The 26,451-nt window shown below is 55.8% G+C and overlaps 1 protein-coding gene across 4 annotated transcripts in view; it reads right to left on the bottom strand.

Moving 5' to 3' along the window:
* Positions 1 to 3,182: 3,182 nt before the first annotated feature.
* Kif6 (kinesin family member 6) overlaps positions 3,183 to 26,451 on the bottom strand; it is a 250,021-nt gene continuing 226,752 nt past the window's right edge. For 2 of the 4 annotated variants that reach the window (XM_070023833.1, XM_070023836.1), the window contains exons 16-22: positions 25,921 to 25,971; positions 14,758 to 14,839; positions 13,592 to 13,727; positions 11,526 to 11,611; positions 9,813 to 9,902; positions 8,396 to 8,502; positions 3,183 to 3,944 (exon numbers count right to left, since the gene is read on the bottom strand). In XM_070023833.1, coding sequence (XP_069879934.1) covers positions 3,928 to 3,944; positions 8,396 to 8,502; positions 9,813 to 9,902; positions 11,526 to 11,611; positions 13,592 to 13,727; positions 14,758 to 14,839; positions 25,921 to 25,971 — 569 coding nt within the window. In that variant the 3' untranslated portion in view covers positions 3,183 to 3,927. The remainder of the gene's footprint in view (positions 3,945 to 8,395; positions 8,503 to 9,812; positions 9,903 to 11,525; positions 11,612 to 13,591; positions 13,728 to 14,757; positions 14,840 to 25,920; positions 25,972 to 26,451) is intronic. The other 2 variants (XM_070023834.1, XM_070023835.1) reach the window with 2 other exon arrangements.

The raw sequence follows: 26,451 nt of genomic DNA, 5'->3' as shown, positions 1-26,451 counted from the left end.
AATACCCCCAGACCGGTGTCACGGAACACTTTCCCGATCCATGTTACCTATGGCCTAAATCCCCACAAATCCTTTTTTCCACGCTCCAGGTCCCACATCTCCTCACATCACCGAACACCTAATCTACCATCCTGGTCCTAAACCTTCCTCCATACTCTACCCTCTGCTGGCAGTCTGACCTACCTGGACTAAAAGCCCAGGCTTGCACGAATCCCCCCTTATTAACCCAGACACCCTGTTTATTTGCCTGTGTCTGTTGTCTTGATGAAGGTGCATGCAAAGTTCCAGGATGGCTGCAACTTCCACCTCCTGGCAATGTCACACAGTGGATCAATCGTCCACTCCGGTTCAAAGAATGGCCAGATGAATGAGCTTTTGCCCATTCCTGTTTGCATTTGAAGAATTACAAAGGGAGTCTTTCTGCCTAGAAACAAGTATCCCTCATATTAAAAAAAAAATTCTATTACCAGGTGCCAGTGGCTCACACCTGTAATCCTAACTACTCAGGAGGCTGAGATCTGAGGATGGCGGTTCAAAGCCAGCTTGGGAAGGAAAGTCTGTAAGAGTCTTATTCCAATTAATCACCAGAAATCTGGAAGTGGTGTTGTGGCTCAAGTGGTAGAGCGCTTGCCTTGAGCTGAAGAGCTGAGGGACAGCGCCCAGGCCCAGCATTCAAGCCCATAGACCAACAAACAAAAACAAAAACAAAAAGGTTCTATTAGCTCTGACACTCATGGTTCCTACCATGGAGTCCAGACACTTCTGTGTCTCTATTGTGAGGTTTTCTGTAGTCTGGCTGTCAGTGACACAAGCAAGGCCCAGCTCTGTATAATTTCTGGAAAGTACTATGCCTGCCTGCTCCTTTTTTCTGGTTCTTTCTCCTGCCTTTGTGGTAACTGTCAGCACATGAGTGTTGGTCTACAGTTAGCTCAAGACCGCAAATCTCCAGTGCATGTCTGTCTGTGTATTCTGAGAACTCTGACTGACTTGCAAATTGGAACCACCTTGACCTTCCTGCACTCCCAGCTTCATTTCCTCCGCTCAGGAAACCACCAGACTCTCGTTTCCCTTCCCGTCCTGCAGCCTGGAGGGGCTTCGTACAGTGCAGCACAGGACTCCACCTCTCTCGAGTCTCTTCTCTTGGGGATCATCCTCCTGCGGCCTGTTACCCAGCGTTGAAACCCCCATGTCTTTCTGTGTGTGTTGTTTTCGGTCATTTCAAACAGGAGAGGAAGTGGGGGGGGGTGGCTGCTCCATCATGGCTCTGAGGTGGCCGACTTGCCCTCTCCTGCACAACCAACTGTACAGTTCATTAGGTACTGTGACTGCGCAGAGGGAGCGCCACTGAGATGTTCTGGATTGAATCATGTAGTGTTTCTGGGTTTTGTTTTTATTGGTCTCGGAGCTTGAACTCAGGGCTGGCTGCTGTCCCTGAGCTTCTTTTTGCTCAAGGCTAGCGCTCTACCGTGTGTGTATGTGTGTGTGTGTGTGTGTGTGTGTGTGTGTGGTTGAGGCTTGAACTCTGGGCCTGCGCGCTGTCCCTCAGCTCTTCACCTCAAGGTTAGCGCTCTACCATTTGAGCCACACAACCATTTCTGGTTTTTCTGGTGGTTCATTGGCGATAAGAGTCTTACAGACTTTCCTTCCCAAGCTGGCTTTGAACAGCCATCCTCAGATCCCAGCCTTCTGAGTAGCTAGGATGACAGGTGTGAGTCACCAGCGCCCAGCTTGCCTCTGGGTTTTAATTTCTGTATTAGTTATTGCAGTTGAGGCTATGTATGACTCCTCCCCGAGTCCCTGTGGTTTGTGACAAGCAGCCTTCACTCTCACAAGGACAGGTCTTGGGGTGGCCAGGGTTCTGCTGACTGGGCGTGGCTAGGCTGGAAGCTCAGCTCTAGCCCTGGTTTCAAGGCTGGAGGATCTGGGCAGGAGGGGCAGGCTCCAGCAACCCAGGGCAAGAGGCAAGGCTGACCCTGTGAGCACATTTCCCGCCTCAACCCACACCAGGTATGTAATAGCCCTTTGGTCAAAGTCAATCCCAGGCCAGGCCTGAATTGGAAGCTCCCTGAGCTGCAGGGCTGGTGATGGAGTCTCTCTCGAAGTGTTCTTCCTCCCTCCTCCCTCCAGCACCTCAGGGAGGTGAGCTGTGGTCACACACCTGCCCACACCCATGGCCCCGGGTCCACTGGGCTCCCCTGTGGCTGCGTACCTGGGCCAGGACCCCAAGGCCGCAGTTCCCCTCCACCACCACGGGCCTCCTCTCCTCTCCACTTCCTCTTCTGCCCCAGTGACTACAGAGGAGGGCAGCTCACGCTGGGAGGGAGGGCTGCACCTCACATCTCTGTCAATAAGGCCTTTGGCTCCAGGAGATAAGCTCTCAGCGGGAGAGGTAAAGTCAACAGACCCCCGAGCAGCTCCAGAGAGAGGGCTGAGGATGCTAAAGGTGTGCCAGGAAGGCTGGTGGCTGTGTCACGTGTGTGTGTGTGTGTGTGTGTGTGTGTGTGTGTGTGTGTGCTCTGCATACCCCACACATCCTCAGGATTCCTGTGTGTGTCTGTGCTGTGTGCCATTGGCTCTGGAGAACCTTCTGGAGCCAGGTGGTTAAGGTCTTTCCCTGACTTCTACTGACTTCACTGAGGACTAACTATGTGCCGTGGGACAGTGACGGGACCAGATCACAGGGCCAGAGGGGAGGCCGAGAGCCAGCCTACCCGGGAAGGGACGCTGGCCGCTAAGCCGCGGTGTCGGTGTCGGGGCACTCCATCCAGGTCTGCCTGTGGCTTCCATTTCCCAATGGGAAAATCCTGGCTCCGTGCCTGCCTGGCTTTGGGATGCAGTGATTTTTGTCCCTCCAGCCTGCCCCGTGTGATCCATTGCGGTGAAGAGGTAAACAGGTCAGGGAGGCAGTTTAGACCGGTGTGTTTCAGGCCCTGGGTTTGACCCCAGCACTGCAGGTTCAAAATGAGAACTCGGTTCCCCAGCTCGGATCAGCCGATCACACTATAGTTATGATCTCTCCTCCAGGACCACTGGGTCTGTGCTTGTGGGGCAGGGACACCAGGAGCCACAGGCAGGCAAGTTTATTCAGTTAGCCTCGTCGTTTTTCCGCCCCCTCCCCTCCCTCCCCTGCTCCCACTGCAGCGGGGGTCAGGACCTCCCCTTGGGGGCTGGCTCTTGGCCGCACCATTTTGGTTGGTCCAGCTCTTGCAGTCCCAAGCCTGGTTGGGTAGAGGTTGTGCGGCTGGGCGCCCAGGCTGTCTCCCAGCAGATCCCCCGTGTCCTCTGTTTCCTGGTGCCGTGAGGTCCTGGGATGTCAGGATGGGTGGCTCGAAGGACACAGGCCGAGCAGGGCTCCCAGGCCATGGAGGCTGAGATGGAGGCTGAGATGGAGGCTGAGGTGGTGGAGGCTGAGATGGTGGAGGATGATGGAGGGAGGTGGGCACCGGCCATCAGAAGGCTCTGCAACCCTTGGGGCTCGATGCCCTTCCTGGCCTGTCATGGCCATTCCTGAGCTCCCACACACCTAGGCAGTGGGCTGGTAAACAGCTAAAAGTAACTGCTCATTCTCCTGCTCCGTGACAGCTCCCCGGGCAGCCCGCCTCTAATTTATGATGGCGTGGCTTTCCCACCTTCCAACCTCCAGGCTTCTATCCTTCCCCATCGGCCATCTCCACCACCGCGAGCTGAAGCCCTCCTCCTGCCCGGCCCAGCCAGCAGCTCCCGGAAGGGCATCACCACCAGCCCGGCCTGGCCTCCAGGACACCATCCTTAGAGGGAGCGTCCCGGCCCCCTCCCACGGGAGTCAAATCCACCGGCTGCTCCCGGCAGCCCACGGGTCCCCTCTGCAGCCAGGGCCGGGAGAGGGGAGGCCTCTCCGTCCGCGCTTCCTAACTGCAGCAGAATCCTGGCTGGATGCTCACCAGAAAGTCAGTTGCCTCCCAGACCTGCAAGGGGACAGGATGCTCTTGGTTAGGCTGTGCCAGTGGGCGCGGGGAGGAGGCTGCTGACCACGCCCCCAGCCGTGCCCCGCCTCCCAGGGCCTTCTACCCTCCCTCTCCCTCCCTGAAGGGAGGGGTTTCCTCTGAGTGGAACCCAAACTCCTTTTCCAACTTCGTGTTGTTCATGGATGCCCGAGAGAGAGAGAGAGAGAGAGAGAGAGAGAGAGAGAGAGAGAGAGAGAGAGAGAGAGAGAGAGAGAGAGAGAGAGAGAGAGAGAGAGAGAGAGAGAGAGAGAGAGAGAGAGAGAGAGAGAGAGGCTCTCCTTGCTTTGCCTTTTTCTTTTCTTTTTTTTTTTAATGCCAGTCCTGGGCTTGAACTCAGGACTCTGTCCCTTAGCCTTTTGGCTGTTGTTGTTGTTGTTGTTGTTGTTCAAGGCTGGTGTCCTACTACTTGAGTCCCAGCCTCACCTCTGGCTTGTTGGTGGTTAACTGGAGAGTCTCCTGGACTTTACTGCCCAGGCTGGCTTTGAACCGTATAATCCTCAGTGCTCAGCTTCCCGAGTAGCTAGGACTATAGGCTGTCACTGGAGCCCTGCTTCTTGCTTTTTGCTAATTAACAGATGTGAATTAGATGACCAGAATGGTGCCTCTTGACCCTGTGGCTTCCGTCCTAATACCTCCTGAGGCCGGGCATGGAGAAGGGTTCTTTGAATGAGAGGCGGGGCCTTGAATGCTAGCCAGGATGGTCCCTAACCCGTGGCACCGCTTTGGGCAGGTCAGCCCGACTCTCCGGCCTTATGTTCCTCACTGGCTTGGGGAAAGCAAGGCCGCCCACAGAGATCATTGCTTCTCAGAGCCTGGGCTGTGGGCACCAGAAGCAGACTCCTCTGGGAGCCCGTTCAGAAATGCAGAGTCTCAGGCTCCACCCTAGACCTCCTGGCCCACCCTAGACCTCCTGGCCCACCCTAGACCTCCTGGCCCACCCTAGACCTCCTGGCCCACCCTAGACCTCCTGCATCTTTACACAGTCATCCTTAGAGTTACCACACACTGCCATGTGAGGTGAATGATTCACGGTTGATTTTCTTAACATTTGGCTAGTAAGTGCAAAAGGAAGTTTCTGAGCTTTTCTTTTTCTTTTTTGTGGGTTGTGGGGCCTGAACTCTGGGCCTGGGCGCTGTCCCTCCGCTCTTCAGCTCAAGGCAAGCGCTCTACCACTTGAGCCACAGCGCCACTTCCAGAGAGGAGTCTCATGGGCCTTCCTGCCCAGGCTGGCTTCGAACCATGATCCTCAGATCTCAGCCTCCTGAGTGCAGTATCTCTCAACATCACTTTCATTACTCCATTAGAAAAGCTCAGAAACTGGGTTGGGGAGGTAGCTCAGTGGAAGAGTGCTTGCCTTGCATGCATGAGGCCCTTGGTTTGATTCCTTAGCACCCCATAAGCAGAAAAAGCTGGAAGTGGTGATCAAAAAAAAGAGAGAGATACTGCAGCAGGCAGGGAGACTGAGGGGTTGCAGCTGGACTGGGAATGGAGGGCCTGGCGGGTGCAGCTGCAGCCAGCTTGGTGTGGCCCCGGGTCGGGCAGTGGCTGGAGAGCAGGCCCGTCTGCTCCCTGTGGCTGAGGAAGAGATGGAGAAAGGGAGAGGAAACCACCAGGCCTTTGCACTGGTCCTGCAGAGGTCCAGTGCTGTGTGTGTGCCAGGCTTGGAATGACGCATCCTTATTTGGATTTTATTTTGTGTTGGTATTAGAGCTGGAACACAGGGTCTGGAACTCTTGCTTGGCTTAAAAAAAAAATAAACTCAGGACTGGTGCACTACCATTTGAGCCAGTTCTACTTCCAGCTTTTGGCTCGTTAAGCAGAGATGAGTCTCTGCCTGGGCTGACTTTGAAACCTTGATGCTTAGCTCTCGGTCTCCTGAGTAGGTACGATCACAGGCGTGAGCCACCCACTTCTGGCCTGTTGCTCATTGTAAATCTATGTTGATCCATCCTAACGGGATTGGAGGCCCGGCAGGAAGATGAGGGGCACACGGGCGATGTGTTTAGTTGCTCTGGACGTGCGGCTATCCCCTGGGCTCACTGGTTCTGGGGGGGCTGAAACCCTCAGCTCTGGTCTCTCCAGCACAAGGACTAGTGTGCACAGAACTGGGGGCCCGCTGGGCAGGTTTGGGGGCTGACTGGCTGGCACTAACCTGCAGCTTGGGCCTGGATTAAGTTAATACTGCCGGTGGAGAGGAAGAGGGAGTCAGGGCCAGCTCCCACCCAGAAGAGCCACTGAGCCTGGGACTCCTGTGATGATCGGGGGGTGGGTGGGGAGGGATGAGGGGGGGAGAGGGAGGATGGCGGGACACAGCTCCTCTCACAGGGACCACCACATGACCCTCAAGGTGATGTTTCTAATGTGTTCACTCTGCACGGATTAAGCGATGGAGCTCATGGTGTGGGGCTAGGTGTCACCGTGAGGCCCTTCTGTGCTAACAACTCAGTTGGGCACTTTACGAGACCTTTGAGGGCGTTCACTCCGCAGAGGCATAGGACCCACTCCAGGGGAGGGGCTCATGGTGGGGGCCTCTCCAAGGCCACACTGGGCCAAGATGGCTCTACAATTGAGGTCTCTTTTCTCCCTGTCCCCTACTTTCTATAGCTCACCAACGGCCTCTTCTGGGCTGCTCTGGGAGCAGAGGGGCTCATGGCTTGGGGTGGCCTCAAGGTTCTTTTCTGGATGGAAATCCTTTCAGACTCAGGGATTAAGAGTGGTTCAGAAGGCCTTGGGAGGGAGGAAGCGTCCTTGGCCGCGGGACCCGGCAGGTTTGACTGCACACATGATTAACGAGCTCAGGGGGGATATATACTTGTCCCGCGTGCCCCTGGAGGAGACCTAAACCATCTGCGCGTCCTGAGTCCGGTGCATTCATCCCGGCCAGCGGAGAGGCACGAGGCCTGTGTTAAATCACCTTCTCTGGGCTTGTGGTAGTCACAAATTTCGGGTAATGAGTGCTCCGTGGAGCCCTGACAGCCCGCTGCACACTAAATCAAGAGCAGGGGTGGGGTGGGGTGGGGGTGGGGGAGGTGGGCGCCCCAGGGCTCGGGTGGGGAGTGTTGCTTTGGCTGGGACAGCCAGGGCCAGGCCTGTGTGTTTGCCTCACAGGTGGCCTGATGCAGGGGGGCTGAGTATAAAGGGCTGCGAGGTGGGCCTGGGCCATGGTCAGTTGTGGTTGCACCTGTGGGGGGGGAGCCTTTGGAGGGGAAGGGACCCCTCCCCACCCTCTCTGGGGGCTTCCTATGCAGCACAAAGAAGCTAGAATTGTTTTTTCCTTTGAGAATGGAAACTGGACGCTGGAACCCGCGTGCGTTTTGATGGATGACTTCCAGGATGCTGTGTGTTTGGAGAACAGAGTGCCCAGCGGCAGGGCAAGTGGGGGCCGTGGCTCTTCCCACATGTCTATCCCTGTCCCTGGTCCTGGGGCGGGAGCTCAAGGCCTGGCCACTGTCCCTACGCTCTTCAGCTCAAGGCGAGCGCTCTACCGCTTGAGCCACCGTGCCACTTCTGGCTTTTTCTGAGTATGTGGCACTGAGGAATGGAACCCAGGGCTTCATGCATGCTTAGCAGGCACTCGACCACTGAGCCATACTCCCGGCCCTGGGAAATCGCCCCTGCACCTGTGCAAGGGTAAGTAAACCGTTTTTCTTTATGAGTGATTGCGCAGGAGGTATTTCAGCGCGGTCATGAAACACAGACTAAGAGGCCATCAAGGGAGGGTGACTTGGGACCTGCCCAAGGACGGGTTCTGGGCACGAGGCTGCCACTGAACGAGGGAGGGAGTAGGAGCCTGGGCCTGGCCTCTACCGGATGTGTGGAGGCGGGAGGCAGAGGTAGAGGCCTGGGCGGGTTGAGGGCAGATGGTCAGCTGCCAAAAGCAAGGGTGGGGGGAGGCGTGCGCGGAGCAGTGGTGAAGGCCCGGAAGGATCTTCTCCTCCCGTGGTGCCACTGGCCACCCTGGGGCTTCCTCTAGGATGGACAGTCTTCAGGCGTGGCGCTCAAGGGGTGTTTACGTCCACGGCTTGTTGGCAAGAGCTACCGCCAGCAATGGCCAAACAATCGCTGGCTCTGTGCCTTCCTGTTCAGAGAAGGCTGGGCAAGGGAGGGCTGCCAGGAGGGTCGGAGAAGCAAGGGAGCCGAAGGCCTGGGTGAGGGCGACAGAGCCCACCGCGCCGCCCACCCCGGGGGCCTGTCTTGGACTTTCTGGTCCTGAGCCACTGGATGGTCTCCGGGGGGTGGCGGGGAACAGAGGCTGGCCACATGATCCGACGGGGGCCAGCCAACCCCCTCCTTCCCCTCTCCCTTTCCTGCTGGCTTCTCCACCCCTCCCCGCAAATGCTGGGGAGCAGAGTGGGGAGACTGGGGCCCGGGAGAGGCCCCCCCACCCTGGCGGTGGGGGAAGTTGTACTCACACTTCCTCTGCAGGATGCTCTGTCTGGCCTTGATGAACGCCAGGATGTCGGAGTCCGTCTGTCTGTCCCCGGTGAGGGGGATGGACGATACAGGCCTTTTGGGGGGGCTGTGGACAAACACGTGCCTCAGTGTGCTACGCCTGCGGCTGGACTCGGTTCTCACCCAGAGTGCATTTCCTTTGTGGGTGTCTGGGTGCCCATCACCTCGGGCCCCTGCGGCCCGGGCGCTCCCATGCTGCTTTGCTCTCAGGCGGCCATGATGGCCTTCTTTCTGCCATCTGAATGAACCAACCTCCTTCTGGCCCGAGGGCCTTTATTCTGCCTGTTTCCTCCCCCTGGCGCCCCCCCCCCCGCCACTTTTCTATTGCTGTAGGTACTTTCTCTCGCCTTCTTCCTCTCTTCTCCACACCTCCCTGTGCCCCAGATGGACCCAAACCGATTCCATGTTCCCAAGCCTCCTGCACCCAGTCCCCAGGCACCCCCATCATAGATCACCACCCCCCGGCCTCCCCTTAAAAACAGAAGGGCATGTCGCTCAGGGACACAGCCAGGGGCTCCGGCTCCCTCTGCGGCTGCAGGGCCAGGGGGTTTGTACACTGAAGTCTTGTGTGGGAGTTCCGGGAACCCCCTCACGAAGTGGGGTGGGGGGCAGTGTGCTCCCCTTCCCCCCTCCCTCTCCACTCCCTTAAGAAATCTCAGAGCAGCCGGGCGCTGGTGGCTCATGCCTGTCATCCTAGCTACTCAGAAGGCTGAGATCTGAGGATCGCTGTTTAAAGCCAGCCCGGGCAGGAAAGTCTGTGAGACTCTTATCTCCAATTAGCTGCCAGAAAACCACAAGTGGTGCTGTGGCTCAAGTGATAGCACACTAGCCTTGAGCTGAAGAGCTGAGGGACAGCGCCCAGGCCCAGAGTTCAGGCCCCATGACAAAAAAATAAAATAAAAAAAAAAAATCTCAGAGCAGTGCACACCCTGGCTGCCAGTGGCTGCCAGTGTGCCAGCTGCTCATCAACCCTCCACCCAGGTGACAGTGCGGTCCTCAGAAAGGGGGTGAGCGGGTCTCATGAGGGCTGTCCTTCACGAGGGGCGGGGGCCAGTGCCCGGGGCCTGGGGAAGGGGTGCTGTGGCTGGGGTTCAGCCTTGGGCGGCTTTGCCAGGTGAGCAGGAAGTGGGCGGGGACTCCAGTCAGAGGGCACAAATGGCTTTGTCCACGGAGTCCACAGCCCCAGCATCATCGAGGCTGGGCACGGCAGCTCTGCTTCTGCTGAGGGGCCCCAGTGCCCCGGGAGAACCACCCCAGCCTGGAGACCAAGCTGGAGCTTCTGGGGCCTTCCTGGGCTGAGGGGTGGGGGAAGGGGACAGGCTGGGGGAGGGGGGAGGCAGAGGCCTCTCCAGGGCCTGGGGGGGGGGACCCCCTCACCTGCTCTCCCGCCGGGTGTCGATGCTTCCCTGCCCGGGGCTGCATGGGCTGGAGCACGGGGAGGGCGGGTGCTTCCTGGAGCTCCAGTCACTGCAGCAGACAAACCCAGAGAAGAGGCAGGGAAGGGGAGCTTTGTAAGCAGAGAAACCCAGGGCCTCTGTTTAGGAGCATCTGTGACTACAGGTGTCCCGAGATGCGTAGTATGTGGAAGTCCCACGTGTGCCAGTGTGGCCCCTGCCCAGCCTCGGCCTCCCGCCGAGGATGCTCACTGTGGGCCAGACTAACGGGGCCAGCCCAGATGTCCTCGGGCTGGGTCAGGCCAGAGAGGCTGCAGGGCCTCGGGCGGCCACAAGGTGGCAGGCGCCGCCTGACGTTTTTTTCTTGGTCTCGGGGCTCCAAAGTGGCTGCTGGAAGGAGAAGCCGTGGGCTGTTGGAAGGACATCGGTGGGACATCAGTGTCCCTCCCACCCCTGTCTGTTGTGTCCACCAGCTCTTGCAGGAGGGTGTCGTGCAGCAAAGCGTGGGGTTCCTCCAGTCCCTGGACCCACCCTGGGGAGTCCCCCAATGTCACAGCTCAGTTTCCACGGCCCTTGGGATGGGGGCTCTGTCCTTCTGCTTTGTTCAGCCAGCCGCTGGCACAACACCCATGTCTCCTGCGGATCCCCCTCCCTCCACCCCCCACAGCCACTATCAGAAAGAATCATCTCCATTAATAAGGATTAATAAGCAGTGTTAGCTATAATTAGGCCTCGTGGGCTGCCGGCGTGTTTTCTGTGAGCGGTGGCCGGGTCTGGGCCTCAGGACCTCTGACGCCCCATGGCCAGGCCCAGCGGGCAGCCTGAGAGAAAACAACCAGCTGTCTCTGAGTTTTTTTTCCACTCAGGGCTGGTCCTCTCCTGCTGAGTCACAGCTCCACGGCTGGTTTGCTGGTGGTTCTTTGGAGGTAAGAGTCTCATGGACTTTCCTGCCAGGGCTGGCTTTGAACTACGACCCTCAGATCTCAGCCTTCTGAGTAAGACCCGAGCCCCTGGCGCTGACCTTCTGTCATACAACTGTGGTGTGGGAGGGACGTGGGCGCCGCTCACGGATGGGGGGGGGATGCCAGAGCGGGGGCTGGCTTGATCAGGGCCACACGGTTGGGAAGGGCTACTGCTGTGAAAGCCGTGGCCGTGGCCGCCGTGTCCCAATGAGGGTGAGCGGACACATTCGTGTAAGTGAAGTCCACCGCGCATTCTGATCTTGGATGCCCCACTCCAGGTGCTCCGGCCTCTGCCCTGACAGCGGCCCGTGAGGGTGGAGGGCAGCGTGCGTGCGTGCGTGTGTGCGTGTGTGCGCGTGTGTCTGTGTGCGCGTGCGCGTGCATACATGCATGGCCGGCTGGGTGTTTGGGAGGAGATGAGGCTGTGGCATGTGGGAAGGTGCCACAGGCTGCCCTGGGCCCCTGGAGCTCTGGAAGGCTGCTCTGGCCACTCCTGATTGTTCTCCAGGCCAGCGGTTAGCCCTGTGTCCTGCGGCCTGAGCCAGGCCCTCGGCTCCCACCCGCATCCCCTTCCTGCCCAGCCCCCTTCCCACTCAGCGCACAGGCAAGAGACTATGGCCGCAGGTCGGCCGGCCACCAGAAGCCTGGAGGGTGGGCGCCATGCTGCGTGGCCTGGAAGGAGCTCTTTCACAGGGCGCGGGTGGGTCGGGGAGCCGGGCGGGGGCCTCCCTTACCTTCTGTGGAGCCCGTCCCGCTGGGAGCTGCATGGCTGCGAGAGGGGCTTCTCCTGGCGCAGTGAGTTCGAGGCTGGAGAAGACACCTGTTGGGCCAAGAAGGCATTTCATGGGGAGACAGTCTCTATTCTTTTGCAGTGTGGGGATGGAATCGAGGGCCCCACCCACCCATGCTGGGCAAGGACTTGATTCCCCCCCCCCCCCCCCCCCCCGCCTGTGGTATTCTCGGCCCTCGACAGAATCCTTAAGGGAGAAAAGCCAGTGGTCAAAATTGGTATATACACCGGTATGGCAATCATAGCAACAACAACCACAACCACAACAATAATAGTTATGACCATAATGCTTGCTACCTACACTAATGTAACCTAGCCGGGCGCCGGTGGCTCACGCCTGTCATCCCAGCTCTTCAGGAGGCTGAGATCTGAGGATCGAGGTTCAAAGCCAGCCCGGGCAGGAAAGTCCATGAGACTCTTATCTCCAATAAAGCACCAGAGAACCGGATGTGGTGCTGTGGCTCAAGTGGTAGAGCTGAGGGACAGCACCCAGGCCCAGAGTTCAAGCCCCATGACCGACAACAACGATGACAACAACAACAACAACAACAAAGTAACCTAGCAAGGAGACCTGTGGGGGTGGATTTAGGGAGGGGTGGAGTGGGGTGGGGGAGGCGATGGAGGATGGCGGAAAGTCACAAGGACCGCATTCTAATGACAGGAGAGTATTACAGGCTCTAGTAGGAAAAGCCCAGAAAAACCCCAAAGATAAGTACGATCCCTAATCCTATCATCTGGAGGGGATCCTTGGGTGTCCAACATCATGGTCCCAGCCTTCCCGAGGGCTGGGATTACAGGCATGTAGCACCATACCCAGCAGTAATATACTGGCTACTGCCTGGCTGTGTGTCCTTGGAAGTATCTTCTCAGATTCGATGTCCTTAACAATGGTGGGATCTGCCCGGGAGGGGACCTGAGGACTCTGCCCACCACATGAGTGACAGTGCTACTCCGTGTGTACTCTATCTCCTCCCTCCTACCACCGCTGAGGGGCTTGCTCCAGGGGGACGGCCGGCTCTGGGTGGTTTCTAACACTTCCTGGCAGGTTCTTTTAGCCTTCAAAATATTACAGAGACATTCGAGGAATTTGTCTGGGGAATATGCAAAAAATTATCCACAAATATGTTACAAGTGGAAAAATGAGAAACGATCTAAATATCAAGAACAGATTGGTTAAGCTGATTAAAATATATCCCTATCCAGCATCCAGGAATGATCTTGTAGAAAGTAACATGAACGGAAATAGTCATTCTAAACAATTAAGTTGGGGGAAAAACGCCATTTGTGACACTTGAAAAAGAACAGAATTCTATTTGCATAAAAGTACATTGATGGCCGGGTGCTGGTGGCTCACGCCTGCAATCCTAGCTACTCAAGGAGGCTGAGATCTGAGGATCATGGTTCAAAGCCAGCCTGGGCAGAAAAGTCCACGAGACTCTTATCTCCAATAGAAACCGGAAGTGGCGCTGTGGCTCAAGCAGTATAATGCTAAACTTGAGCAAATAAAAAAAAGCTCAGGGTATTGAATTCAAACCCTACTACTGGCACAAAAAGGAAAAAAAAAACCCCACACATTCATGTAAATGCGAGGAAAAAGAAAAGCCTTTCCAAGTGGAAAGTTTAGAGGGACTTTGACTCTCTCCTTCGCATCTTCTGAATGTTCTAAGATGTCCAGGATTAATGTGCATGTCGTTCTGCAATAGAAAACCAGTCAATGTCCACCTGGAGTCACCAGGCTGCTTATGTGACGCCGTGGCTCAGTGTCTCTGGGCTTGGGGACTGTGACTCCTGGGCCTCCCCCCCTTCCCTGGGGCCAGAGCAAGGAACAGGTACTCCAGCTCCTGTGCTCCCGGTACTCAAGCAAGCCTTCGCTTCATGAGCCAGCATGGAGAGTGGGTGGGCCCCGGGCATCCGCACGCTCCTCTTCCTCTGTCTCCTGCCCAGCATCCCCTCCTCTTCCTCCATCCCCTGCGAGCCCCAGCACGGCCTTCCCGCGTGCCCCGCCCCTACCTGCAGGTTGGTGGCCTCCTCCGCCCACCAGACTTCAAACTCCTTCTGCAGCTTGACCTTGGCTCTGTCCATGAGCAGCTGCAAGTGCTCGATCTCCACCTTCAGGGCTTTCAGGCGCGTGAACATCGTCTTGTACCTGTGGCAGGGGGTCAGCTGGAGCAGGGTGTTGGCATCCGGCAGTCCCGCCCTGACCGGGGAGGGGGGCGGTTCCCGGGGCCTGCCCACTGAGGCCAGGGGCTGGCCTCAGGTTTGGAGTCCACTGGACAGAACTAGAGTGATTTAATAATAAAATAAAATATAACCCACAGCCCCCTCTTTGGAAGTGGAGCTGTGGCTCAAAGCGATAGAGTGCTAGCCTTGAGCAAAAGAGCTCAAGGGCAGCGCCCAGGCCCCGAGTTCAAGCCCCATGATAGGAAAAAAAATACAAGAAGTAGAAGTGATTCTTTTTTTTTTTGGGGGGGGGGTGGTCCGGTCATGGGGCCTGAACTCTGGGCCTGGGCACTGTCCCTCAGCTCTTCAGCTCAAGGATAGCGCTCTACCGCTTGAGCCACAGTGCCACTTCTGGCTTTTTCTGTTTATGTGGTGCTGAGGAATTGAACCCAGGGCCTCATGTGTGGCAGGCAAGCGCTCTACCACTGAGCCACCTTCCCAGCCCCTCTTTCCCCCAGGTCTTGAGGGCTTTTCTAGGAGGGTCATGTCCCTGCCTATGCACGGTGCTCTTCACTCTAGAAGTAGAATTGTTTTGTGCCCCTAGATGGCTCAGGGTGTTCCCAAGACCTGGAGGGGGAGGGGTGAAGCTGCTGGGTAAGGAGGAGCCAGGAGAGGAGGGCGAGGGGGGGGCGGGGAGGGGAGGGTGAGGGGGGCGGGGATGGGAGGGTGAGGGGGGTGGGGAGGGGAGGGTGAGGACCAGCTCCTTGGGGTGGATGCTTCTTGGTGGCATGCTTCTTGGTGCCTCTAGATGGCAGCAGTGGGCAAGCTTGGCTGCATCCTGAGCCAGGCTGGGCCAGGCAGCGTGCTGGCCTCCTCGGGCCAGGCCAGCCTCTGCTCCCGTGGTTTGAGCCTCCCTCCCCTCCCTCCCCTCCCTCCCCATCCCCCGCCCCTGCCGCTCCTGGGGGCCCAAGGAGGCCAGGGTCAGACTGTGAGGCCGGTGAATAGAAGAAGGGTACCTCCTCTTCTCTTCCTCCAGCTGCGATCGGAGCTGCTCTTCCTGCAGGTCTGGCTCGGAGACTCCCATGCTTTCTGAGATTCCTAGAGGGGAAAGGTGCCAGCTGCCGACCTCCACGGGGAGGGGGGGGCGTGATGTGCACGCAGAAGGACAAGAGCTCAAGGGCACCCTAAGTGGGAGGGGGCCCCACGAGTTCTTTCTGGAATCTCCCTCCGCGTCCTCCACTCCCAGGGCCCATGCGTGGCCACCTCCACCTCTACCAATCCTTCTCCTCCTGCGTCCCCAGGGGAGACCCCCAGCAGCCCTTCCCCATCCCCAGGACGCATCACGACCTTGAGCTTCCAGCCAAGGTACATGCCCCCTCTTCTTCCTCAGCCTCCTCCAAGGCACTGGGGGGAAGGGGGGGGGGGGCGTCTCAGGCCTGGCGGGCCCAGGGGACGTGAATGTGGGACCCGGGCTGAGAACCAGCCTTGGTGACCTGGCTGAGTGCTTAGTGCGCCCAGAGGGCGGCGCTGCGTGCCAACCCGTGGCACAGGTAGGCCAAAGCCGCATGAAAATGAAGGATGCAGGCAGGAAAAGAAGGCAGAGAGACTTGAAGGAAGGAGAGGAGGAGCAAGAGTGCAGAAACCAGGGGACAGAGCATATGGGAGTGAGTGCAAAGGGCCTGGGGCACACATTTGCCACCAGGGTGTCTGCAGCCCTTGGTAAAGGAAGGGAGCTGGGAGCTGAGCTTGCTGAGGGGCTCAGCTGAAGCCGGAGCGGGTGCTGAGGAGAGGAATGGCTTGACCTGTTTTTATTTATTGAATTTTAGGTCAGTCATGGGGCCTGAACTCTGGGCCTGGGTGCTGTCCCTCAGCTCTTCAGCTCAAGGCGAGCACTCTACCACTTGAGCCACAGCGCTGCTTCCGGTTTTCTGGTGGTTGATTGGGGATAAGAGTCTCACAGGCTTTCCTGCCCCGGCTGGGTTTGAACCATGATCCTCAGATCTCAGCCTCCTGAGTAGCTAGGATGACAGGCGTGAGCCACTGGTGCTGGGCTTGGCCCTGTTTCTTTTCAGAAGTTTTTGGTTGAACAGAGACAGGGTGCCATGCCTGTGGCATGGGACCTTGGACATCCGGAATGAGGGCACAGCGTGTCCCACAGACACCGAAGCCGCACAGAAGCCACCAGGATGGCGCCACAGCCCGGGGACAGCGGCTGGAACGGGACCTTGGGGCTGGTGGGGGGGGTGTGGTCCCCGGCTGGGGCATCGGGGGTCTCTCTGGGGCCCCTCCACCTGCTGCCATCTCAACTGGCAAGGCTCCCGACTCTGCCACCTCCACTCCTTCCCACCTGGTGACCAGCTGACACAGGGTGTCCATGGGACTCACCCGGGGAGCGTCGAAAGGCCCTGGGACGCTGCCCACAGGGATTGGGGTTTGTGGGTGGGTATCTCCCCTTGCCCCCTCACCCCCAGTGCTTGTTTAGAAACTCGCTTAGGGTTCTGGATCTCAGTGCCAAAGTCTGTCCAGGAGCTGAGCTTGGGGTCCTGCCCAGCCTGTCCACGGCCTGTCCTCTCGTCTCCATGGCTCTCTCCCTCCCACATCTGTCCGCAGTCCCAGAATTCCTCGCTCGTCCTCCCCATGGGACGTCTGGTCTCCAGCCCAGGGTTCCTCTCCAAGCTCACTGACCTGTCCCGGACGCACGCCTCCGTCCACGTGGCTTTCTAGAGAGACCTAATGGGAAACCCTGGCACCCCGAAAGCCTGTTACCGTCACCCGGGCCTCTGGGAGGGGAGGGGGGGTGTTTGGGAACGGAGGCGAGGATTTGTAATAATGCTGGCTCTCCCTGCTTCTGGAAGAAGCTGAAGGGTGGATCAGCCCGCTCACTTGGCGCTCAGCTGTCAGGGGCCTGAGTGACGAGCGAGCCCCGAGATGGACCCCACGGGAGCAGGGCCACCCGCATCCTCATCAGCTCTAGGAAAGGGCCAGCGTCAAGGTCTGAAGAGCATTCCAAAGAGAGCTTTAAACCAATATGATGTAGCAATTTGACTTGAACCGCCTCACCCTTCCCACATCCCCCTTCCCTGCCCGCCCCCCAGGCAGAAGGGGGCTTGAAGGAGACCCGCAGACAGCCTGATGCCTTCAGGCCATGGGACAGAGCCTGCCTCCCACCCGCCGCTCTGGAAAGCGGACTTGCTATTAGGGAGCAAGGAGTTCCTGCGGCCCTCCTGGGGGCTTGCGGGAGTTAACATGCCTTTGAGGAGCCGGCCAGAGCCCCCTTGGGCCAGTGGCGTGCTGTTGGGGGTTTAGCAACCTGGGGTGGGAGTGGGGACCTGATTCATGGTTTGCCAGGTTTCTGGTATAACAACGTCCATCATGGAGGATCTCAGACGAACGAAGTGATGCACGATGGGTTTTTATGAGCCAGCATGGGCCGGCTCCCAACGCATCACTATACTGTTCATGACTGAGACTTTCTCTCATAGGGCTCCACAAAGAATCCCTGCTGGGTACTGGTGGCTCACACCTGTCATCCTAACTACTCAGGAGGCTGAGATCTGAGGATCGAGGTTCAAAGCCAGCCCGGGCAGGAAAGTCCCTGAGACTCTTATCTCCAGTGAACCACCAGGAAACCAGAAGTGGCGCTGTGGCTCAAGTGGTAGAGTGCTCGCCTTGAGCAAAAGAACTCAGGGACAGCGCCCAGGCCCAGAGTTCAAGCCCCAATGACAAAAAAGTAAAAAAAAAGAAAATCCCAGAGGAAGGGCTCAGGATGTCGGGGGCCTGTGCGCGGCATGCACTCCGATCCCACTGGCTTTTCCAGACCCTCCCTCGCCCACCCTCCCCATTCCCATACCAGCAGGGATCACTGGGCTTCCTTATCCCCTTCTCTCTGTCTTGGCTCAGTCAGCAGGGATCACTGGTGAGGGATGAAGGATGGGAGGAGAAAGACGCTTGGCCAAGACATCTCTACGGAGACCGAGAGCCAGGGTCATGGCGTGGGTGGAGGCCGCAGCTCCTGTCAGCCGGGCAGGGCCTTCTGCACAGCCTCCTCTGCTTTCACGTCCCTGCCTTGTGTCGGTGGCTATCCACCTCCAGCCCCACCATGGCTTCCTACACTAGACCCAGCTTTGTGAATAGGCCTTTACTCAGTTCTCCTCACCACGCCTACTGTGAGTGCTGCCTAGCGAGAAGCGGAAATGCGGCTTCTGGTCTGGGAGCCCAGCGACTGCCTGAGTAAGTTGCCTGCTCAGGACCAGAGATCCGCAAAGGCTCCCTCACTGCGAAGGCGTCTATTCTGGGCATCCACCTGCCCAGAGGGCCCAAGCCACAATGTAACAGTATTAATCATGGAGTCCTCTCCCTGGGGAAACAGGATGAGGGAGGAAGTGAACATGGTCTATGTTCCTTTCCTGGTGACAGTTGGCCTTAGCTGGGGTATACGAGGCAAGTCTGGCCTTTGAAGGACATTTGAATGATTAAGACTGCAGTTATAATATAAATGACCACCCCTGTGTGTATCAAAGACCTCGATATAAGACTTGAGATTTTGAAATGGCAACAGTGATACACAGGCATAGGCAGAGATTCTAAATAGCTAACAGCTCAGAAAATAAGAGCAAAGATTGGCAAATGGGATTATACCAAATTAAAAAAAGCTTCTGAACCTCAAAGGGACTAATAACAAGAATGAAGAGACAGCCACAGAATAGAAGAAAAACTTTGCCAGCTACTCATCAGATGAGGGATTAATATCTAGAATACATAAAGCGTTCAAAAAAAAAATCAAACACCAAAAGAACAAGTAATCCAATTAACAAACGGGCAAGTGAGTTGTGTAGTTCTGAAAGAAGCACAAAAGGCTAATACATGTATTAAGAAATGTTCAACATCCTTAACCCTAAAGGAATTGCAAATCAAAATGGTACTGAGGTTCCATCACACCTCAGTGAAAATGGCAACTATCAAGTAAACAAAGAACAGATGTTGGTGAAGATGTGGAGGGGGCGGGGAAGGAAACCTTTATATGATGCTGGTGGGAATGTAAATTAGTACAGCCACTATGGATATCCGTATAAAAGCTCCTCACTAAACACAGAATGAGCAGATGACTCTGTTGCATCATCCCTGGGTAGGCATCTGAAGGAATCTAAGTCATTACACTAGAAATACCAGCACACTTGTGTGACAGAAGCCAAAATGTACAGTAAGCCTCGTTGCCAAGAAACTATGTTTTGTTTGTTTGTTTGTTTGTTTGTTTTTGGTCATAGGGCTTAAACTCTGGGCCTGCTGCTGTCCCTCAGCTCTTCAGCTCAAGGCAAGCGCTCTACCACTTGAGCTACAGCACCACTTCCTGTTTTTCTGAGTGGTTTATTGGAGATAATAGTCTCACAGAGTTTCCTTCCCTGGCTGGCTTTGAACCACAATCCTCAGATCTCAGCCTCCTGAGTAGCTAGGATTAGAGGCGTGAGCTACTGGCGCCCAGCATTTTTTTTTTTTTTTTTTGTCGGTTGTGGGGCTTGAACTCTGGGCCTGGGTGCTGTCCCTCAGCTCTTCAGTTCATTTTCCCTGGAAGTGGTGCTCTGGTAGAGCGCTAGCCTTGAGCTGAAGAGCTGAGGGACAGCACCCAGGCCCAGAGTTCATGCCCCATGACTGGCAAAAAGAAAAGAAAAAAAAGTAAGAAAAGAAATATCCTCATTACCTGAATCATGAAATGGCAACCTCTCTGTGCAACACCTTAATAATAACACTAACATTACATCTGAAAAAACAAAGAGGAAGGGGAAGGGAGATAAGACAGTACCAGAGGGGATAAATTGGATCAAAGAATATTATGTGCCTGTCTGGAAATATCGTAACGAAAACCCCTTTGTGCAGTCGCTAATACTAATCGTGTTAATTAAAATGACCTGTTTTTGTTGTGCTGTTGGGTGCTAATGAGCAATTGGGTTGGGGGGTCTGCTGTTTCCCCTGGGGTGGGGAAGGCCCCTCCCTTTCCTCTCAGGATTGGTGGGGAATCTGTGAGGGCCCTGGCCGGAGCTTAGCCCCCCACCCGAAGGCCATGAGCAGCTGCCCTGCAGCCTGCCTGGAGGTGACAGGAGTTCTATTTTCACCTTTAAGTAAAAATGGTCCTGACACAAACACGGGGGAGGAGGGGTGGGAGGGGGGGGTCCAGCATTGGACTGGGATGTGGATTTCACTCCAGGTCAGTCTTTACCTGTTTCTTTGAGATGAGGATCTACTTTAGGATCCAATGGTTCCAGTGAGTGCTGGGGATTACTATAGACCACCAGAGATGAAGGAAGCCCAGGGTGGGGTATGAAGGATGCCCCTCTCACCCAGGTCTCCTTGTTTGCCAGTGCTGCCATTTCCCCACCTTGATCCAACCTTCCAGGATTGGTACTGCCCCTGCCCCCAATCCCCTGTCCTGACCCCCGGCCGGCGCATGCTGCCTGTTCTTTATGATTCACATCCCTGAAACATCGTGGAATCATTTCCTGGCCTGAGACAAAATGGCACGGATAGACCACCCCGCCCCCCCCCATGTCCATCGGGCACTACAACTAGATGCACACGTGCTAAGCATCTTTCTGCTTTGACGTCATCCTTCAAGAAGGAAATGCAGCAAAGCTCCTGTTTCTCCCCAAGGACAGCACTGGAGAGGTTGGGAGTTCCAGAAATGGCTCCGTTCTCTCCACGTCCTTCAGCAGTGTTCTTTCTTTGGAGCAACACTCTACTCCCGAGATTTCTTCACATGGTGGACATAATACAATTCCATACCATGGGCTGACCCCCCCCCCCCCACCACATTCACATAAACTCTCTCACTACCAACTACCCAACAGATTCCCTTTTCAAACGCTGAGCTTCTGAAACAGGCCTTTTCTTCCAGGATCTGCCCGAGCCTGAGGCCCTGGTGTTGAGCTGGGGTGGGGGGTGGTGGGGGGAGGGCTGTCCCTCCCACCTGACCGGGTTCCCATGCTGTTGGCAGTGTGATGTATATTTTAAGTGTCAACCACAGGTTCGCCTTAGAGTTTTGATAGTGAACTGAAGGGAGATACAGCCTTTGATTAAATATTTGAGACAGAGAGAGAGAGAGAGAGAATGAGAGAGGGAAGGAGGGAGGACAGGAGGGAGGGAGGGGGAAGGAGAGAGGCCAGGGTCCGCATTCCTGGGCCAGGACGCTCCAGTCTCATTCCTGCTCGCTGTGACCATCAAAGAGCGGAGTACCTGGATTGTATTATCTTGGCTGCTCGCATAAACACTTTGGGTGAGTTATGCCTTCATGTCAGGCCTCCTGCTTTTGTGGAAGGTCGATGCAGGGATCATCTGGTTGAGCAACATTTTGGTATCTTTTGTAAAACCGCAGTGGAGAGCATCCTTCATTCTGTCACTCAGTGTCCTTTATACAAGGATCCACACCATAAATTCTGACTTGTGTTTAGTTCCAGGAAGAAATTCTATTTCTGCAGAGAAATTAGTTAGCATGCTTCCTGCTGTAACGCTGGGTCGCCCCTCTTTTTCCTCCACAGCTAGACAAATTTATTGCCTGTGTGTAATTTGCTCAGCTGTGGGGTCCAAAAGCACTTACTCCTTCTACTTCTCTTAAATGGACTTATTTTATGTTCAAATGTCTCATTGTACTTTTGCAAGAGGGCTGAGTCTGGAGGTCACCTGGGGAAGGACTCATTTGCCCATTGATTTGGCATGTTTACTGTTGGCACTGGTTGCTGGGGATAGAAGGATGAATATGACTGCTTTTAGTGTGGAGAATGGGTGGACCTGAATAATTACAGGACAAGGCTGGTGGGCTCAGCGGTGCATGGGGCTGGGAGGAAGAGCACACTTGGGAACAGACGCCAGGGAAGGTTTTCTGGAGTGGGTCATGCTGAGTTGGTTTTGTGGCTGTCACGGGAAGAAGATGGTAGATGGATGCATACATGTTTCTGAGACTAAAAATTGAACGGAGAGATATTTTTCTTGTTTGTGGCATCTCATCCTGGTGAGAATAGGAATTCTCTGAGGGTAGGCGCTGAATCCATGCCCGAGTGGACTCCAGGATGCTGGGCAGAGGCCCAGGGCAGGGGGGCAGCTGGGCAGAGCATGGAGCAGCCAGGTTGTCTGGCTTTGCACCCCGAGCCGAGCAAAGCTAGGCAGGTTTACTTAAACTGTCTGGGCCTTAGCTACAGGGCAGAGGCAATGCTAGTGTCTGCCTCTTGAGGTATTTGGGGGCATTCAAGAACAGCAACAAAAACCAGAACTTAGAACCATGCCTGGAATACTGTAAACATTCTCCAGGGACGTTGGCTGACGGCCCCATCTGCCCCATCTGCAGTCGTACGCTGTTGAGGACAGCCAGGCCGACAGCGCGCCAGCCTCACTGTGGATTCAGCCCAGCACACCACTACTGCCCTCTTGATGCTGCTTCGTTATTCCTAAACGGTGCGTGGGCTCAGGCCTCCTCCGAGTCCACCAGTAACTTCTGTTTTGTTGATGATGTCCTTTTTGTCAGTTGAAGGGAGACCTAGGTGCTGTCCCTGAGCTCTTTTGCTCAAGGCTAGTGCTCGACCACTTTGAGCCACAACTCTCCTTCCGGTTTTTGAGTGGTTAATTGGAGATAAGAGTCTCATAGGGACTTTTCTGCCTGGGTGGGCTTTGAACTGTGATCCTCAGAGCTCAGCTTCCTGAGTAGTTAGGATTACAGGTGTGAGCCACAGGTGCCCAGCGATAATGCTTTTATAAGTGATCATTAATACATCTCTGTCTCTGTCTCTCATACTGGGGCTTGAACTCAGAGCCTGGGCACCACTGTCCCTGAGCGTTTTTTTTACGCAAGGCTAGCACTCTACCACTTGAGCCACAGCTCCACTTCTAGCTTTTTGGTGGTTAGAGATAAGAGTCTTACCACCTTTCCTGCCTGGGCTGGCTTTGAGGCACGATGCTCAGATCTCAGCCCCCTGGGGAGTTGTGGGTGTCTGGCAGATGTTTCTCCTAGAGGGTTGTGGCTTCCATGTTGAGGGGTGCACAAGCAGAGCCCAGGGCTTCTCCCACCTCGTTTCTGTCCGCATTAGTCTCCCTGTCTACTGGTTTTTCAGGAGGACTAAAGCTCAGAGATTGTTAGGTTTCCTGATAGACTTTGGGCAGGTGGTAAACAGAGTTCCATTTGGGATGTTCATTTAGTCTGGAAAGGGGGAGTGGTTTAAAAAACCTCTTAAGGAGGTGTGTGCACACATGCGTGCACCCCACCTTCCACACAGCTGGCCTGGTCTTTATGCCAGGGGGGTAGGGACAAGTGTTTACAGCTTGTCTCTGCAAACAACAACAAGAACAAGGAGGGTTAGATTTACGTTTGCCTATCTCCTTGGTGTAAATCCTCCCGCCATGGCTGATTTAAGGCTACCAGTGTGATGCGGCTGCACGTGGACTTGGGGAGAGATGTACAGAAGTTCACTCCCATGTAGTATCCCCACTGTGCAGCTATGGTAGGTAAGTACAATCACACGGGTAATAGTAAAATAGAAGATTAGCTAGCAAGTGGTGGATTTTAAGTATTTGTTACTATGTTTTTAAAATATAATTGTGAGCTTACATAACTTGATTTTCAGCATCAACTGTGTTTAATAACAGCTCCCCAAATTCCTGAAACGTTACCAGTTGGCTCTCACGCTATGGAATGAGTCAGCTCCAGCACCCCTCCATTCCCTCCCCCCCCAATCCCCCGGGTATATCATCCCATCATCAGCTCTGTGATCTCTTCCAAATGGTGCCTCTCACATCACAGCTGAAGCTGTGCTCTGCTGGGAGAGGGGGCTGCCTTTATACATACTTCCTTCTCCTCCAGAGTCATGTGCTAATGCCGAATGTATGGATACACGTCTCCTGATAAGACCTGTCCATCCTCCCCACCGCCTTACACACTCCATCAACACCTCGGTGGAAACCTAGAAACATGCAGGTAAAAGGGGAAATAAAAGAGGAAAGAAAGGGGCTGGGAAGGTGGCTCAGTGGTAGAGTGCTTGTGTTGCCTACATGATGTCCTGGGTTTGATTCTTCAGCACCACATAAGCAGAAAAAGCTGGAAATGGCACTGTGGCTCAAGTGGTAGAGTGCTAGCCTTGAGCTGAAGAGCTGAGGGACAGTGCCCAGGCACAGAGTTCAGGCCCCACGACTGACAAAGAAAAAAAAAAAAAAAAAAAAAAGAAAGCTGGGTGTTGTTGGCTCAGGCTTCTAATCCTAGCTACTCAGGAGGCTGAGATCTGAGGTCTTCAGTTTAAAGCCAGCTGGGGCAGGAAAGTCCACGAGACTTATTTCCAATAAACTACCAGATGCCCAGAAGTGGTGCTGTGGCTCAAGTGGTAGAGCATTCACCTTGAGCTGAAGAGCTCAGGGACAGTGTCTAGGCCCAGAGTTCAAGCCCTTCAAGTGGTAGAATACCAGCCTTGAGTGCAAAAAGTGAAGGGACAGCACTCAGGCCCTGAGTTCAAGCCCTAGTACAGACACTCAAAAGACAAGGGATAGAGAAGAGAAAAAACAAAGCGGGAGAGGACTGTATGACGAAGATGAAGACCTTAAAAGGGGCCCTGCAAGCCTAGTCACTGCTATGTCCCCATCTGAAGGCCAAATGGCAGGACACCAGGCGACCCAGTGTGCTGGGTGGACAGTTCGCCTTGCTGGAGTCCCTTGCTCTAGCCCGCAGCCCAAACTGGCGCCGGCAGGGTGAGCATGGAGGCAGGAGACGGCTCTGTAAACGATCTGCAATGTTGGCAGGAGCTCTGGTGAGAAAGGACTCTGTTGGCGATGTGGTCACTGGGGACCCCCAGACTCCAGACCACCTCCTAAGGAGTTTGGACGACAACCTGGCAGTTAATCTCAAAATGGCAGCTGGGAGACGTTAACTCTCCCTCTCTAGTTGGGATAGGATGCTTTTAAAAACAAAGAGGTATTTTCCAATGCCCTTAGTTAGACTTCTAGCCCAGATGCTCTGTGTTTGAAGTCTGTTGATCGCTCCAGGCCCAGCTGAGCCCTGCTGGCCCTGCCCCCTGCCGAGGAAGGCCCCAGAGAGACGCCTGGAGGAGCTGAGGCCCCGGGACTGCAAAGGACAACACTATGGAGATTCCTGAAGGCCTAGGGGGCCGAGAGCCATGCAGATGGCTTTCCAGAGGGACGAATCCTGCCCAGAAGGTGGGCAGCATTTTCACATCATTGTCTCTAATAAGCCGGCATCATGAGGACTAGAGTGCTGGACAGCAGCCCTCAGGGCGATTCCACGCCCAGTGACCTGCCCAGGGTGAACGCCTCGCAGGCTGCGCTCAACTTGCTCATCTTCCCAACAAAGGCCCTGCTGCCCTCCTGGGACTGGCTCCATGGGTTAGGGTCCCCTTGCTGCAGAGAGGTGCCTGGTAATGGAGGGCAGGCCTGGAGGCCTCTCGGCTCCAGGCCAGCACACGGGAGCCTGGACATTTGCTTTCATACCATCCTTATTATCACCACAACGGAAGAATCAGCCTTGGAAAGAATCTCAGTCGCTGGCGTGGAATGGGTCATCCCAGTGACGCGCCTCCTCCCTCCTGCTGCCCTCCCTGACCGTGGGCCATGCCTGGGCCCAGGCTGCCTCAGGGGGGATCCCAGGCTGGCCCCTGGCTGGAGCATAAGTGGCTGGCCCTGGATAGCTGGAGAGGAAGGAAAGTGGGGCTCCCCAGAAACTGCCGCCAGCTACCTTCCTGAAGGCCACACTGTCCTCCCAGGTGGTTCCTTGGGACTGAGGGAGAACTGGGTTCAAGTCCTGCTCGGCCCGCACAGGCCACATGACCACAGGCAAGCCACCAAATGTCGCCCACTCAAAGGCCCAGATGAGGATAACGGGATAGGTGGCTCTTCCATTGCCAGTTGGTACGTTGTTTGGTGAGCAGAGGCTCTAGAAGGCTGAAGGCGGTCCCTGAGTGGCTGAGACACAGCGTGATTGAGGTTAGGAGTGGGGTAGGAGGGGCCGGGAGGAGGAGGACGCGGCTGGAGGGGCAGGAGACCCTGTGCTGGCTGCAGGCGATGTCCAGGTGGGAGAATGAGACCCCAGAGGAGGAGCACACTGACGTCTGCGCCGGGCTGGCCCTGGTCCTGGGCCGCGCCTTCCCACCCGGTCAGCTCGTCCCAGTGTCGCCCGGTCCCCGTGGGCTCTGCTGTGTACTCACCCAGAGCGACCTGCTGCTTATGCCGCTGGGTGATTTCTTCCTTCAGACGGCCTGTGAAAGGCAGAGGAAAAGTGCCAGTGAGTTTCCAGCGGACTGGCGGGAGAGCTCCCTTTAGAAGCAGTGGCGAACTGAAAACCAAACCGTAACGAGGCAGAGAGTAGGAGGGCCGAGAGCAGGCTCAGCCTCCAGGACGGACACCAGGCCAGACCCCGGGTTGTGGTGGAAGGGGAGGTGACAGAGGGTGTCCCGGCACATCAATGCAAACACCCGTTCACCCTCACCTTCTGCCATCTTGGAGTTCCGTTATCGGCCACTCGGCTAGGGTCCTACTCTCTCATAATAGTCTATTATTATTATTATCGTTGTTACTATTATTTAGTCCTGGGGTTTGAACTCAGGATCTGGACACTGTCCCTGAGCCTCTTTTGGTCAAGGCTAGCACTCTACCACTTGAGCCACAGCTCTACTTGTGGCTTTTTCTGTTTATGTGGTACGGAGGAATCAAACCCAGGGCTTCATGCATGCTAGGCA

Source organism: Dipodomys merriami, unplaced genomic scaffold (genome assembly GCF_024711535.1).
Source record: "Dipodomys merriami isolate MVZ:Mamm:240054 unplaced genomic scaffold, mDipMer1.0.p SCAF_16, whole genome shotgun sequence".
Taxonomy (NCBI): domain Eukaryota; kingdom Metazoa; phylum Chordata; class Mammalia; order Rodentia; family Heteromyidae; genus Dipodomys; species Dipodomys merriami.
Note: the sequence above shows the minus strand (reverse complement) of the source record. Positions and strands in the feature narration are given on the sequence as shown.